The 17,186-nt window shown below is 39.3% G+C and overlaps 1 protein-coding gene across 4 annotated transcripts in view; it reads left to right on the top strand.

Moving 5' to 3' along the window:
- The window catches only part of arhgap1 (Rho GTPase activating protein 1), a 58,372-nt gene extending 52,399 nt beyond the window's left edge, over positions 1–5,973 (top strand). For 3 of the 4 annotated variants that reach the window (XM_070899364.1, XM_070899361.1, XM_070899362.1), the window contains one exon: positions 37–5,973. In XM_070899364.1, coding sequence (XP_070755465.1) covers positions 37–210 — 174 coding nt within the window. In that variant the 3' untranslated portion in view covers positions 211–5,973. The remainder of the gene's footprint in view (positions 1–36) is intronic. The other variant, XM_070899365.1, reaches the window with a different exon arrangement.
- Positions 5,974–17,186: the final 11,213 nt, after the last annotated feature.

Raw genomic sequence — 17,186 nt, 5'->3', positions numbered from 1 at the left:
CAACATGACTGCATTGTGTTTCCTATCTGTTCCCAGGTTGCTGACTACAGTGAACTGAATAAAATGACGCCGTCCAACTTGGCTCTGGTGTTTGGACCCACCCTCATGTGGGCAAAGGATACTGCAATTTCACTCAACGCCATCAACCCCATTAATAGCTTTGTTCAATTACTCTTTGAAAATTATACTGAAATCTTTCCAGCCAAATAGGACAAAACTTTATTGTCTTAAACCACTGCTGGAGTCAAATCAGGTTGCTCTTCTCTTTCTAAATGTTCATGCAATGTACCTGCGTGTGGCACTGCGCAGGAGAGAGGTCAAATTAAAGGGTGCACTCTTGAGTCAGGGTTGGGGTTTGCATGTCTTTACACTGCTTTGTCTGTGTGCACAAGCTTCGGGGGATGGGATTAAATCACCATGCGTCCAGGGCTGGATTCCCTGGCTCTTTTTGTTAATTTGTCGACTCGAGAATCGGTGTGTTGGGAAGCTTGATTTATTTGTGTGTGCGTGTGCTCATGTTTTAAATTCTGAATATTTCTTTTCCTGTTCTATCCTGGCTCTCAGCACATTAATCATTTTTGTAAATGATGCAAGATTTACAAAGAATTTCCATTGCTGGGATATTTCCATGCTGGATACACCTTGAAGCTGATCATTTTGTGGGTAATGTTTTCATTCCACACCCAAACCTGCTTTTATATATCGAATAAGTGCATTGTTGGTGTGCCACTATTATAATATACACTCTTGATTCCCTGGTGTGAAAATAGATTTGTTGCAAAGATGTTCAGTTTTACCGTGCCGTGCACCATTTTTGTTAACTGTGCTGCGTACAATTTCATAATTTAAATTTTTTTGTACCTTTCACACATTCCGTGCTGGTCCATGTGAGCTGACGGTGGGGGTTTGTTTCATTCATGTAACAAGTCTGGTGGTGTAAGTTTGTTCTGATGTGCAAGGTGCTCTCTAAGAAAATTCCATAATATCAAATGGTTTGGCTTGATCAGCACTGAAAGTTTTAAATGTTTAAGAATATTATGTTGCAATGTATCCTGCATATTTTAAATTTTTTTTTTTAAAGTCTCTCCATGCTCTGTTTTGTTTAGAGGGAGCCTTTCCATATTCTTGAGTCAATTACATCATCATGGGAACTGGCTTAATCAGAGAAAGATTAGCTGAGGTCAGGAGTTGAGCTGACATCCATGGAGAAGCTGTCATTATCTCAGGATGCTTCAGGTTGTCATGTCATTTTAACTGTACATGTCAGACTTGTGGGTGTTTTGTATTGTAAAAGTGGTCTGGTGAAGTATGCCCAAACTGGTACTCCATTATTTACTTTTCTTCCGACTGCCAATTTACAATAAAGGCTGGAGATCTACACGATTCCCATTGATCAAAGGGAGGGAAGCTGGCTCTGCTTTTATCGGGAGACCTGGTGGTAACTTACTATCGACGAGAAATTCGTCTCGGGCGGTGATGCAAAACGGGGTGTGGCGGATTGGCCGCCCGTTATACGCAGTGCCTGCTATTCAGCTCCATTGACTGTAATATCAGGCACTGCGTAAACCGGGCACCCAATCCAATACCGTCCGTTTGCGTAAATGCCCAAGAAGAATTTCTAGGCCTGAGTCGCCATAGTTTGGGTCATTTATATTGAAGATGTGAGAAATTGCCTGTACTTATACAAGTTCTCAATAATATCCTCAGCATTCAATGTTTGTTTTTTTTCCCTTTTTTTAAAAACAAACATGAAATGAATAATCATTGTTTGTTGTTGATAGTGAGCTTGTCTTTTTAAAATATTGTGCATTTAGTGGGTTTCTGCAGTGAGTGTCATTTCTGGCGCGTTTAATAAAGTATGTGGGGCTTTTTTCCAAGATCATTCAAAGTATGCAACCCAATATTTTGACAAGAAAGCCTGCCTCAAATCTGTCCTGAATTGGCCACTGCTAAAATCATAATATTATAGCGTTAACTTAAAACAAGGCTATAGTAAATACCACTTAACCTCTTTTGTTTGCTGTACAGCATATTAATAATTCTACAGGCAGCTGCAAATACTGTAGTCAAATTATCATTTTTAAGATGTTTACTGGGAAGTTATAACTCAGAACTCGAGAGGGCTGGACCCTAGAAGCAATTTACTGCATAAGCAGAGAATTCAATGAACAAGTTTCAAACTTTCTTGAATAACTTGGCTCCCTCTGCCTTTTAAAAGGAAAGCTCAGTCCACATCATCCTCACCAGAGATCCATGCATACATCATCCTCGCCGCCCCCCCCCCCCCCCAATACAAAATGTTATTCCAGTTGTGTTGCACAGCAGAAGATTTCGACAAAGTGGAAGTGGTGATCTCATTCTGCCCACAGGACTCACGTGGGTGGGAATAGAAGTGAACTGTTGCAGGAGTAAGCATTATTCTAGCATCTTGGGTTAGTAGGACAGAAGTTTATGCATCAGTCCAGTGCTTGATTCTGCTACTGGTTATTTAAACAGTCCCCAGAACATCATCTACCAACCACTGACATCCCTGAGTTAAGGTGACAATCTCCAACACATGAATGTTTGAAAACTCCTTATTTGAACTTTTGCAGTGTGTACGACAATCTTATTTGAATTAAGTTGCAGCCAGTATTAATCAGCTCTCAACATTGACAGGAAGATACAGGCCATAGCCAGAAACATTTTAACTTGTCATCTTTGTGTTTAAAAAAAAAAAATACTTTTGTCACTGGTATCTTTCAGAAGCCAGAGAACAGGGCCATTGCAGCCTGTCTCTAATCTGACAAAAAATCTGCTGATTCCATTGATCTTTATTCCACAGCAAAGTAATGATTATGGCATGATCCATTTGGTTTTGGAGAATTTGCACTTTGTGACACCTGTTTGTGATGTATTCTTGGCCCTGTATTTCAAAACAAGTCCTTACACTGCCAGATGTTCCTGGTGGTGGCAGCAGCATGATAAAGTGAATGAGGTGTCACCCCTGTCTCTGGAGGTTGAGACCCACCTTGAAAGGTAGCTTATGCTCATGCATCTGATAGCAGCAGTGGCCAAATGAACTCCACCACAGGAGAGAGAGATCAGTGTCCTTCCTGACTGAGTGAGTGGGTTGAGCCTATCTTTACAGCCCTTGTGACAGCTCCACCTTTACAGCAACGTAAAAACCAATAATACAAGAGAAAAAATTACACCATATTTGAGGCACTAACCATTATAAACCAACAAACTTCAGTAATTGTATGATTCTTTCAAACATCGTGTGCTAAAGCTTTGCATCGTACTTCCAGCTATTACTACAATTCTCCTGTTGACTCTCCCTGATCCTCCCTTCACAAGGTGAGATTGTGTCCTTGGATTTTTAAATCTTTCATTACCTCAGAGTTTTTGCCCTGAAGTTTTTCAGAGGCAATGTGGTTTATTTAATATTGTGATGCGATAATTAAACTGGTTGATTGTAATCCTGTTTATATACACAAGGATGTTCGTTGTCTCGCACACTCTAATTTTATGTACGTGTTAATGTTAGTTGTTTATGTACCATTGGTTTCTGTTCCCTTCCTCCACCTGACATCAGTACTAGCATAGCTACAGTGAACCTAAGCTTCACTTAGTAGCCTAGCATATACAATATAGTGGGTGTTAATGTGAGGAACTAAAAATGTAATGTGGAAAAAGTTATAAACCAAAGCCCTGTAGTCTTATAACTAGACTGAACTCTCCATAGTCTTAAGACACCTACATTTTCTGTCTATTGAATCATAAAAATATACATACTGAATAATTGCAGATTTTTAAGGTTAGAGTGGGATTACTCCAGTGATTTCTAAATGTTGACACCCCCCCCCCCCCCCTCCATTCTACCTGAGGAGCTGATCAGAGTTGCACAAAATGAAAATGGGATAGCCCGTTTGTACCCTCCCCCAAGACATGGACATAAACTTTTAATTCTCCCCCGCGTGAGGAGTGCACTCAATCATTCTATTACACTACGCCTTGTCACACTCGGAAACCAGATGAAGAATGTGCCAATCTGGGCATGTCCAGATGCTAAAAAAACATTTGCCAAATATGCTTGTGTGCTTAAGCCAGAGATATTTTCATCTTTGCAGTGACCTCTATTCTGATGCCTTACATTTGACAATAAAGGTTGGTTTTGTTTCATTTTGCTGTTGATCTTGCTCCAATGAGAGAGGAGATTGGGATTATCTGATCTTTAGATTTTTATCAGGACCGTGAGCTTCTTCACTACTACCAGTATAAAGCCTAAGTCCACAAGTACTCACCTGTAGAATTTGGTCTTGTACTGGGCCTAATGTAAATTTTTTTGCTTCCCTCGTTTTTGACTATCCCTCCAGTTTGACAGTAGAATTGGCCTTGGATAGATAGTCATTCTCACTATGTGGATCTTCAGGAGTTCAGTATTTGCTTCAATCGACAATGAGTTTAATAATTTAGGGTTCCAATTTTTATAAACACTGATCCAGGGTCAATTAATGTGTCAGCAGGCAATTTTCTGCACTGCCTAATGAGTTTTATTCTACCTCACTGGTTGACCATCTGCCACTTGGGCAGTTTTATCTTACTCCATGGACAAAGTCTATCCTGTTGGAAGAAAGGCCAGTCATTTTACAGTAGGATTTTATAAGTGCAAGTATTTGGCCATATTCTTGGTTGAGTTGAGGATGGTCATATACTTGGCAAATGTGAGGGCTGTAACCTTAACTTTAGGATCAAATTGATCTAATTCCAGAGGTGAGCCCTAAGATTTTAATGTGCATATTAGTGGATCATTGATCGGCAATTGGTGAGCCAGTCCTTGTTTTAACTCTTTTCCTCATGTCAACTTCTGTTGGACTTCAGTTTCTCCCTCGACTACCGTGGACGCATCCATGTCAATATTTGGTCTTCAAGCTCGGAAATGTGAGCTATTCATCCCATACATGATTTGGATATGGCGATACACTTCATTGAAACATGATCAAGTGCTATGTAACTGCAAACTTTTTTCTTTACAGATAAACCTGTGGTCCACACTACAGAATTTATTTTCCAATATCCAAAGACAGCCACCATCTCAACTTTTTTTCTCCTCTGATCTCTAGAACAGTCTGGTGCTAAGATAGAATTTTTCTGTTGAAGGTTTTAAGCACACTTGCTGCTCAACATTCTCAGTCTGGAGAAGCAGTGTAGAGACAACCAAAGCTAGAATTGTCTGATCAATGTGGTGGTTTTGAGGTCTTTAACTTAACACCCATCTGCTGTATAAAAGCCATGCCTCTCCCATATGTTAGGGATACCATGCCTCAAGTCTTATTTTTATAAAAGAGAATTTGCAGGAGTATGTATCCTCTCTTGAAACTATTAGAACTTGAAGCACAACGAACCAGATTGATTCCAGTGCCTTTGCCATTTTCTTATTTGACCACTTACTCTGCATCCTTTAGGGACTTTCTTGTCTGTCCTGTCTTTTAGGATGTTCCTGCATATCTTCAGACTGGAGTATAGCAATTCACTGTTTTTATTATTTCTGGGTCCTAGCAGGTGCCACATATTTCCTTCCATATTTATCAAAACCTCACATGGTTTCAGGACCGATCTCTTCTAGGAGTTGAAGTTCGAACTGGGGATGATGCAGTGAGGCATCGCGTGGGAGGGGGTAAGGGGGAGGAAGAGTGTAGAAAAGCAAACAAAATCATCCTATTATCATGGTCTTTGAAATATATGCTCCACTTTTTTCACCAATATAAAGAGTTCACTATTAATATTGAAATTTATTGCCAGCCATTTCTGCTTTATGCTTTGATATTTGTGTAAATTGAGTAATATCTCTACATGTTTCTGTAGTGTGTAGGGAAGGGGAAGCTCCATCTTAATTTCTGGGGACCTCAATCACATTTCATGTAATTTGCTTTCAGTTTTATAGTGTGGTGGTCAAACTGACTTTAAAATAAAATATATATGTGAATTGTATCATGTTTTTCTGTTTGAATCATAGAAATTTACAGTACAGAAGGCCATTTGGCCCATCGTGTTAGCGCCGTCCGTCACCTTGTAGATTATGGCACTTCAAGTGCATACTCAAGAACTTTTTAAATGCTATATGAGGGTTTCTGCCTCTATCACCCTTTCAGGCAATGAGTTCCAGACCCCCACCATCCTCTGGGTGAAAGAATTTCTCCTCAAATCCCCACTAAACCTCCTACTACTTACTTTAAATCTATGCCCCCTGGTTATTGACCTCTCTGCTAAGGGGAATATGTCCTTCCCATCAACTCTATCCAGGTCCCTCAATATTAACCAACCCTAGCCTATCTAATCTTCATAGCTAAAATTCTCCAGTCCAGGCAACAGCCACGTAAATCTCCTCTGCTCAAAAGCACATCCTTACTGTAATGTAGTGACTAAAACTACACTTAGTACTCTAGCTATGGCCTAACTGGTGTTTTATACAGTTCAAGCATAACCTTCCAGCTCTTGTATTCTATGCCTCGGCTAAAAGGCAATTATCCCGTCTTAACCATTTTTCGACCTGGTCTGCTACCTTCAAGGATCTGTGGACATGCACGCCAAGCTCCCTTATCCTCTACACTTCTCTCTGTATTCCCTTGCCTGGTTACCTCTCCCCAAATGCATTACCTCACACTTCTCTGGATTAAATTCCATTTACCACTGTTCTGCCCACATAGCCAATTCATTGATATCTTCCTGCAGTCTACAGCTTTCTTCACTACCAACCACACAGCTAATTTTAGTATCATCTGCAAACTTCTTAATCATACCCCCCTACATTCAAGAACAAATCATTGATATATACCACAAAAAGCAAAGGACCTAGTACTGAGCCCTGCAGAACTCCATTGTAAACAGCCTTCCAGTCACAAAAACACATATTGACCATTACTGTTTGGATCCAACTTGCCACTTTGCCTTGAATCCCATGAGCTTTTACTTTTGTGACCAATCTGCCATAGGGGACCTTATCAAAAGCCTTGCTAAAATCCATATAGACTACATCAAACGCACTACCCTCATCGACCTGTGTCACCTCCTCAAAAAATTCAATCAAGTTAGTCAGACATGACCTTCCCTTAACAAACCCATGCTGATTGTCCTTTATTAATCTGTGTAATTCTAAATGAAGATTTATCCTGTCCCTCAGAATTTTTTTTCAATCATTTTCCCACCACCGAGATTAGGCTGACTGGCCTGTAATTACTTAGTCTATCCCTTTTTAAATAATGCTATAATGTTAGCAGTCCTCCAGCACCACAGCTGTAGCCAGAGAGAATTGGAAAATGATGGTCAGAGCCTCTGCTATTTCCTTTCTTAATAGCCTGGGAATTTATCCACTTTCAAAGATGCTAAAGCCCTTAATACTTCCTCTCTCTCGATGTTTATTTCATCTACTATTTCACACTCCTTCGCCGATTACAATGTCTGCATTGTCCCTCTCTTGTGAAAATGGATGTAAAGTATTGATTAAGAACCATATCTACTTCTGCCTCCACAGGTTTTCTTTATGGTCTCTAATAGGCCGTACTATTTCTTTAGTTATCCTCGTGCTCTTAATGTATTTATAAAACATCTTTGGGTTGTCCTTGATTTTACATGCCAATATTTTGTTATGTGCCCTCTTTGCTTTTCTAATGTCATTTTTAATTTCACCCCTGCACTTTATATACTCCTCCAGAATTTCTGCAGTATTGAGCCCTCGGTATCAGTATCAGTCATAAGATTCCCTTTTTTTCTTTCCTACCCTGTATGCCCCTTGACATCCAGAAGGCTCTAGATTTGTTAGTCCTATCCTTACTCTGAGCCCTCACTATCTCCTTGAATGCCTCCCACTGCTCTGACACTGATTTTTAAGTAGCTGTTTCCAGTCCACTTTGGCTAAATCACATCTTGGCTTTTATTCCTGGTCTATCATTGTCCTTTTCCATAACTACCCTAAATCTAACTGAATTATGATCACTGCCACCAAAATGCTCTTCCACCTGCCCAGCATCATTCCCTAAAACTAAGTCCAGAATCACCTCTCCCTTGTTGGGCTTGCTACTTACTGGCTAAAAATGTTCTCCTGAATTTATTTTAAGAATTCTGGTCCCTCTATACCTTTCACACTCATTTTATCTCAGTTAATAATAGGGCAGTATCCTAATGTTTTTGCCCTTCTCAGAAATGTTTACATATTTGCTCAGTGTTCTTCAGTTCAACCCATATGGCCTTATTTGATGCTCCTTCTACCATCAGATCCCTTCTCAAAGTTGTAATTGTTTCTTTAATCAATATTGCGATCCCACCTTTTTTATTCCCCTCCATCTTGTCTGAAAACCCTGTAACCAGGAATGTTGAGCTGCCCTTTCAGCCATGTCTCAGTAATAGCTATATCATATTCCCACGTGTCTATTTGTGCCCTCAGCTCATCTGCCTGCCTGTCTTTACTCCTCAAAATAAAAATTGGAAGAACATTGAAATGGTTAAAAGGGGACCGATATATGTGGCAGTGTGTTTAGTGGAGCAGGGTATTCTGGCAACCCTCAGACCTGGAGCAAGAAAGCTCAGGTAGAGTCTGATCTAATTGTAAAATAGTTAATTTATGTTTCACATTTGGGACTGACTTGCACAAACACAAAACCGCCGTGCAATCATTACACAGTGCCTTCCTCCCCTTCTCAAACCCTACACAACTGAAATCAGGAACTAAGGTATTGTTGGGATGAACCATACGATACTACTCATCAACAGTACTCCAAATCACACTGTCTAACGGAATAGTCAAATGCAGTTCCCAATGGTCCCGTTTCTGGAGAAAGATTGCAAACAACCAGTGGCATCAAGGTGGGGATCGAACCAATCCATTTAATGTGAATTAAAGCACATCTTATCTGGAAAAGACAGTCACGTTGCTAACAAGAAGATAAAACTGAAGCCACTTTAGGAATATGGGGTGCCGCTTTGTACCTTCCAAGTGACTATGTATTGGTGAGCGATCAGCAAAGAAGGGTGATGCTTGGAATTATAAGGAAAGACTTGCAGAGCTGAATTTCTTTTCATTAGGAAAAAGACTGAGGGTGGACCAGGTGTGGCGGAGAGGTAAGTAAGCTAGTTTTCTCGCACAGTGTTCTGGAGTTAAATTTGAGATAGGAAGATTTCTTTCTCTCCACCCCCACAGCAGTGGATATATTAAAGAGGATCTAAGCAAAAGAAGTTGCAATTAATTCCTATTTTTAAGAAGCTAATTAAGTATTGGTTGGAGCAGACTAAAAGGTGTAGGGATTAAAAACAGATGGATATGGCCAAATAGAGCATCGGTTACAATAGTTTGGGTTGAATCTGTAATAGATTGGATTGTAGAGAGTCCTTGCAGGGAGATTGATGGGTTTGTCTTGGTCCATACGTCACTTGTGTGTGTGGTAAAGCTGTGCTGGCAGTGATTCATTGTGACACGCATTTAAAAAAATGTAAATACTGAAATGATACTTCAAAGTGCTTCTTAATGGAGGGTTGTGCATGTTGAGTGGGCAAAATAACATTTGAAAACAGTAAAGGAATGGGGAAACTGGCTGTGTTTAAAAGTTAAGTACTTACATAGTAATGTAGAGCAGCTCTCGTTTATTCAGAGGACTGAATGCCTGCAATAAGTGGGAACACTGGCATCCTTTTTAAATGACTGCACTTTTCAGTAATTTACTCCAAAGCAAATGGCAGTGAAATAGGATATTCAGTAAGTAAGGTCTCATTCACAATACAAGTTATGGTGGCATGCAAGCTACCACTTCCTCATCATCTGGGGATAGCTCCTCAGCAACACTGACAAGATTCTATCTAGTAGAGTCTAAATCGAAGGAAATATGCAACAAAATAACGGGGAGATTTTTGTTTATTATATCAATAATGATTGATTAACAAACTATGATGTGTGCATAGGGACTGAAAGGGAAGTGGGTAAAATAATTATTTAGTTACATCTTCTGAAAAGAGGCAGTGATCTGTTTTTTTCCTGTGATCTGCATGATTGAACCATAACCAAATGCATCCTAATTATAGCAATGACCAAGAAGGTCTGATGGATTTAATACTCAGACCCCAAGTGTCAAATTTTCAGCCGTATAATATCAGAAATGGTGCAGTTGCTACAATCTGATCCAAGATGCCTTCAGCATGATTTGTAATTACACTATATAGTATTGACGAATTGTGCTAGTGCCACAACTAATCTGTATTATATCGAGAGGCTGTCCAATTCAGACACCTTCGATCCTTTCCACCCACAGGATATTTAGACATATATTTCAAGAGAGGGAAATGAAAGAAATGTTCGCGCAGCAGTTGTATACGGCCTCAATACAGTAATCCCATTTCTTAACTCCAGCCACTGGGGTAATAGTAACTTCTAGGAAAAGCAGTAAATGCATCGACTTTCTATAAACTGCAGGAAATGCATTAAGCTGGGGGACAAGAAGCACACACAAGAGAAAGTCTTCACCTTAATATTAGTTCCATTTCTTTTTTTAAACTTGAATTTTGAAGGCAACTAATGATCTCATCTGCGTTTTATTAACAAGTTAGAAAAGTAATTTATAATTACTTACTGCTGAGACAGATTCTAATTGCTAACACCTATAAGAGAGAGAGAACAAGACAGTATCTTTCCACATTTGAATTAGATTTTTTTTTTAAATACAGGTATAGGCAAATTAAATTTTGGAAGCAGATAAAGCCTGAGTGAAACATATAGGAAAGGAGGGTGGGTAGGAAGAGTGACAGGTTCAAGCAGGATAGGATGGATGAAGGGTGAAGTGAGTGAAATCAGATAAAAGGTTGAATAGGCAATTCAAACAGGAGGGAGGTAAGGTGAAGGATAAGTGAATGGGAAGGGAGTCACTAAAAGAGACGTTTTCCATGTAACCCTCAATAATGTTCCCCATAATTTTATTTTGGCCCACACGGCCCCTTTAACGGGCTGCGCGGCCCATTCAAAATTTCACACATGCGCGTTTTCTTCAATTTAAAAAAAATGGTTCACGGCTGTGCGGGACCCCTGGAGCGCTGCGCAGCTTAAAGGGAACAATGACCCAAATGCAGTCTGCAGCCATATGGTGGTTTCTTTCTCCACTACACCATTTAATGCCACGTGTACCATGTCCCACCCAAAAGGAAAATAAGAAATATGGAGGGGAAAGCAGAGGATAGTGAGAAAAGCGAGAGTTGGGGAGAAAGAAGCATAGAATCACAGAATACAACACAGGAGACCATTCAGCCCGTAATGCCAGCTCTTTGAAAAAGCTATCCAATTTATCCCACTCTCCTGCTCTTTCCCCATAGTCCTGCAATGTTTTTTTACTTCGAGTCTTTATCCAATTCTATTTTGCAAGAAGAGAAATAAAATGCGTCAGAAGAGAGAAAAACAGCAACACGAAAGCAGTATAGAGGTAAGAAAGAGCCCACATTCTCTGACTTACCATGAGCAACGCCACAAGAAATCGACATACATCTCCGTATATGTGACTGAAGCCGGGTCTAAACAGTATTCATTATAGTTTGTAAAATTTTGAAGTCAGCAATGTAACATTAACTTCCCTTTAGGCATTTCTGGCATACAGTGGCAAACTTGGGACATACCCCCCACTGTGCATATATGAACAGGGAAAGCAACAATTGCAGATGTGTACATGACCGATCTTCCAAAACACAACAAAAAATATCCTTTAGACAGAGGAGCACAAACGGTGCAGGGTTGTAATTTCCAGTAAAATTTATTTTGGCCACCATTTCCTCAGAAAAAAACAAGAGAAAGTAAAATAAAAAAAACAAAGAATACGTCATCCTAAAAAGATTTCTGCTGGTTGAGGCTTACATCATACAAAAAGACATGGTCAAAACAGTCCAAAAAGCATCATGTGTACAATCTTTACTTAGCAAAGAATAAAATAAATACAAATTGATCCAAAAGGCTTCAGATGCATCTCAAGATTTTTGTCCTTTTTTTTAGTACAGCTATTATCTAGATACACCACCAATTAAAAATCACATTGGTTTTGAAACAGAAGGGAAAAGAGTAAATAAGAGGCATAAACTGCTAGCAATCAGTCGCTGAAAATGTAGAAACAAAAATTTAGCACAGGTTCTTGAACAAACAATATTAGAAAACAATTACATTAAAAAAGTCTGTTGAGTTTGCTGTTTTCTATCAAACCAACTTGAAAAAAATCTATACAATTTTCAAAAAACTGACCACTATCTTACAATAAAATAAGCACTGATATTTAAATCAGTGTAATGATACATTTTACACAAATTGCAGCACATTCAAACAGTTCTAGTGTTTGTTTTGCCCTCCTGAATGGATTGATAATATACGGTGACACTTCCTGCTTAATTATCTGCATTAAATCTGGAAGCATGAGGCAAATAATCTCAAAAACATTTTTGCTAGTTTTGTTTTGCTGTTTCATTTTGTTTGCCTTTTCCCCCCTCTGTATATAGAGACAATAATACAAGAGTAAAAGTACTGTGCATATGAGGTAAAGGAGTTTATTTAAAAAAAATAAACAATAACCAACGTAAACAGTTAGTACCCTATTTTGTTAGGGACTGCTCTCCATAAGCCAACAGCACCAACACTTTCCAACCTGCTGCTTGAAGAATAATCTGGTTTTGAAAACACTGACAGCGATTCCTACTGCCGTTTGTGACCCTTCATAACGAAAGTCTAGCTCAGCCAATGCGTTTTTTGATGGCTGACAGAAATAAAATGTAGACTGGACAGTTTATCTTAATTTTTTTAAAGCGCAATTCATATCACCCCACGTGAGTAGGGTTTATTTTTCAGTTGGTTGTTCACTAGGGCACGTTATCGCAACAAGAACTATTAGTAGGGTGTTTGTTTTGAAAGCAGGATGTAACGCCACATTACCTCAGGTCACATGCAGTCAACCACCACCATCAGCATTTTTAGTTATCCAAACTGTATTGTTCGATATGACCATTTGGAACAGAGCATGCCTGGCTCTCCCTCCCACTCCCACCCCCCATGGCTCAGAGATCAAGTGCACTGTTCAGCATGATTCTTGGTCCTTGGTCCTTAAAACCAGGAAGGTCCCAGGTTGGATCTCTGACTTGTGCTGAGTGAGTTGATCTGAGGTAGTAATTGGTGCAATATAATGGATAGAAAGAGTGAGAGAAAAAAAAAATAATGATTCCAGTTTCCGTAGTGAAGCCCTTCTGGAAAGTATGTGTGTGTATGTATGTGCGCGTTCTCATGTACGCGTGTGTGTTTTCTCGTGTACGCGCGTGGGTTGTGTGCACTTTCTCGTGTACGCATGTCTGCACTTTCTTGTGTATGCATGTGTATTCTCATGTACGCACGAGTGCTTGTGTATTTGTGCACGCGAAGACATTAAAAGACATAATCAGGCTCTCCCAAGTATGAATAACCTGCCAACACTCATTGTTCAGGCTCACTTGGGTGAGATACAAGAGGCAGCATCTGTGGAACTATAATCCCATCTAATTCAGCAGATTTATGAGCAAACAAAATTGGAAAGTTAAAAAAAATAGTTGCTGACTGTAGTGAGATATAGGAAGATAATTTCACTCACATCAAGAAGTTTGGACACACTTGTTCTTCAGGCCTGATTTTGAATTATTTCCCTGCATCTACCTCATTCTATACATGTACACTATTTAGAAGAAAACAAAATGGAAATCTGATGGCGAGAATTATGACCTCAAGTGACTCGATATAGCGCGTATTAACAAAACCATTTCCAGATTTAATTTAGTGGGTCACAATAAATGTTGCAGTTCTCCAACAGTAAAGTAAATAGATTCTGAAAACTGCAAGAGTAATTTTGAAAGAACTTTCCTTCCTTTCAAACAAATTGGAAGGCTTTCGATTTTGTCTGTTTTGGAGTACAGGCAGAGTCTGTTGCAGGGCTGTTTCAGGCAGCAGGAATCAGCAGCACAATGTCAACAGGCCAGCCTATTTAACGGTTTCCTCCGATTAGTCACAATCTGTCAAAACAACAGGGGAAAAAATACCAGTGATGGCAAAATAATTTAAATTGGAAAAAAAAGCAGAGTATGTGCAAAATATTATAACGTACCATAGTACCTTGAGAAAGGTTCTGATTTCCTCTTTCTCTCCTTACAGTAAACAGATATAATACTGATGCTGGTTTTGTCTCAATTCCAGTGTACAGAACATCACTGATTGCTGCCACTTACTCGCTTTCTTTTCTTGTTTAAAAAGATAAGACCATCAGCAAATGTAGAGCAGGAATTGTGACAAGATACCTGGGGCACTGTGACAAAGTGGGCTATCCTTTAAAGTACCGTTGGTATCGTCACAGATCACTTGGGTCAGTGCATTACTGTTTCCTGCCTTGCCAAGCTCAAACACACAAAAATTGAAGTTATTTTTATTCCGGGTCACTTTGGTACCTACACCATTAACCTTTTAGGGCACTAACCATTAGCCACTGCAGGGTAACTCTACCAATGTATCCTGCACAACGTCAGATTTTAAAACCTTTTCTACCAGTAAAAGGTCACTGTACAGCCTATAAGCTTTTATATGCACATTTGAAAATCCTATGAATTATTATTTTTGGCTACAGGAATATTAGTAACACAGTTGACACCAGTTAATTGGAACATAGTAGCTGGAGTTCTTTTTCCGGGCAGAGAACATCTTCTCTGATGCTAGACATCTTAGTTGAATCAGTGCCAAGGGGTTTCATCAAATAAGGTTTGGATAAGTTATCACTTCATTTCCAACTGAATGAACAAGTTAATAAGATCACCTCTACATAGTAGATGTGATCCATAGCTGTTGTCTAACCCGGCTCTGTATCACACAAAAAGGCAGACAAGAACCACGGACTTCTCCACTCAACCAAGATGCCATGCTCTGCTACCCTGCCATGGTTTGTGGGTGATGTGGTGACCTGACAACTATCATAATTTTGCTAAGGGGGAGGGGAAAGTATTGTTATGAATCAGAGAGAGATTGGGACTGGGGTATCAAACACGTTGCCACAGTGATTCTAATGCAAAGAGATATTAAACCACTATTGCAGAACTATTCAGGTTGAGGACCACCTGCGAACTTTAGAAGTAGTTAAATGCCAATCATAATGCCAATGATTGAAGCAATAGCATTGGTGCAATGGTTAAATATCGTAACAAAAGCAGACTTATAAATGAAATAAATAAAACATATTTAAGTACAGCTAACACGGTAGGAAATATAATTGTTATAAAATGTATTGTATAAATTATACCTCCATTCCTGTTTTCATAGTTCTCTAAATATTGGGGGTCCATATACCAGTGCAACTTATAGCAACTTGCATTTTCTTTTTTTAAAAAAGGAAATCATTTACAATAGGCAGGCATGCACACAAGAGAAACACATCAATATGTGCGCATGGGTTTTGTGAAGCTTTTTTAAGGCTATGCCTGCCGTCAATGGTAAGGAAAGTCCTGAGCTAGAGGGGATTACTGATCCAAGCACATGCCTAACATGGGATCAAACTCTGTCACAAGGTCATTTGGAGCTAGGACAATAAAACTGGTTCAGGTTTTCACTCCATCGTGGTCAGAATCTGGCAGAAATCCAGTCATTCACCTTGCAGTTCATTTCTTGCTGTAATATTATCCACAACCTCAAATTCTGGCAATTGATACATTATTTAGGCATGGGAAAAATGTTACACACTCTCTGTTTCTCGGTCCATCCCTGCACAATGAGGCTGTTTTAGGTCGCATGCTGTCAATGGACTAAAACTCCTGCCCACAGTGACACACCAACTCAAGTGTTGGGTAATTGCGATTCAGATTCTGCAACTACTCTGGAATCGTGATAAAAAAGTTGAGCAGCCCACTGGTGCAGTCCAACGTGCTACACTACAGAAGGTAAGAAGTGGAATTACACACTTCATAACCCACATGGGATGTCAAGGAGTGGAGTATGAGGGCAAAACTTTTCACTTAACAAGGTGGGGAGAAAAGAGAGGGAGCTCTTAAGGCATTCTGCAGCCAGCCACAGAACAAAGAGTCCAGAAGCAGAGCAGTTGCCTCTCTACCCTCTAGATAGGGAATGGTGCATAGAACAAGAGAGCCCAAAAGGGATCAGCAAGCTAAATGTTACAAGCCATTTTGACCGTGACAAAATTTAGATTATGAAAAATTTATAAATTATTTTAAAATTCTGATATATTGCTTGGGGATACAAGTTTTGCACCCTCAGTTAGATCATCCTGCAGTGAAGCACTTGGGCTTTCCTGGAGTCTGGGGACAGGCGGCAAGCACACTTTCTTCAGCCAGACTATTTGGCATCAAGACCAACAAGAGACACAAAGGGTTGGGGGGGGGGGGGGGAGGGGGAGAATAGCAGTGTTTCTGTCAGAGTCACATTTATCCTTCAGTAAAAATATTTTACCTCCACAAAACATGACTGATCCCATATTCAAAATCTAGAACTTGCACAACACTTTCATCAGGGCACCATTGGTGGTTCCAACTTTTAAAAAGAAAACAAGGTTGTTTAACGTATTCAGATACAAATGGGTTAAATCCAATCAAGTCCTCCCACTGTTTTACACCAAATATCCTGGGATTGATGCAGCAAACTTCATTCTTAAATACAGCACCACTAATTAAATTAATTTATCAACAACATAATGCAGATATGCAATTTATTAAATAATCATGGTTAGATCTTAAAAAGTATCTGATTTCAGTGAATCCTGAAAGGCTGTTATTGTTTTCTAACCTTAAAAAAATTGTGATGTCATCCATTGCAAATAGCTAATTTGTAAGCAGTAATCAATGTAAATTATATTCCTCAAGCTATTTAATTAAAAAAAAGAATTAATGAATAGACTTCTTGGGCTTTTTAAATACAATCGTTTTTTTAAAAAAGTAATGGACTCGCAGTCTGGTAGTCAGGACAACACATCTCATCATAAGTGAAGAGATTGATTTGCATATTTCAGCTCATTTCACAATATGAGTGGGATCATATGTTGCTTTGCTTAAAGCTGAAGAGGAGAACAATGTTGGAGGTATACAGCATATATTTTGTTGTTTGACTAGTCCAGTATTTGTTCTGTTCAGTGCCAGCTCCAGCGAATTTAAACATTTTATTAGAAACAGTTTGCAACTCTGTTATGGGA

This window comes from Pristiophorus japonicus, chromosome 14 (genome assembly GCF_044704955.1).
Source record: "Pristiophorus japonicus isolate sPriJap1 chromosome 14, sPriJap1.hap1, whole genome shotgun sequence".
Taxonomy (NCBI): Eukaryota; Metazoa; Chordata; class Chondrichthyes; family Pristiophoridae; genus Pristiophorus; species Pristiophorus japonicus.
The sequence above is the reverse complement of the archived record's forward strand: the minus strand, read 5'-3'. Positions and strand labels throughout refer to the sequence as shown.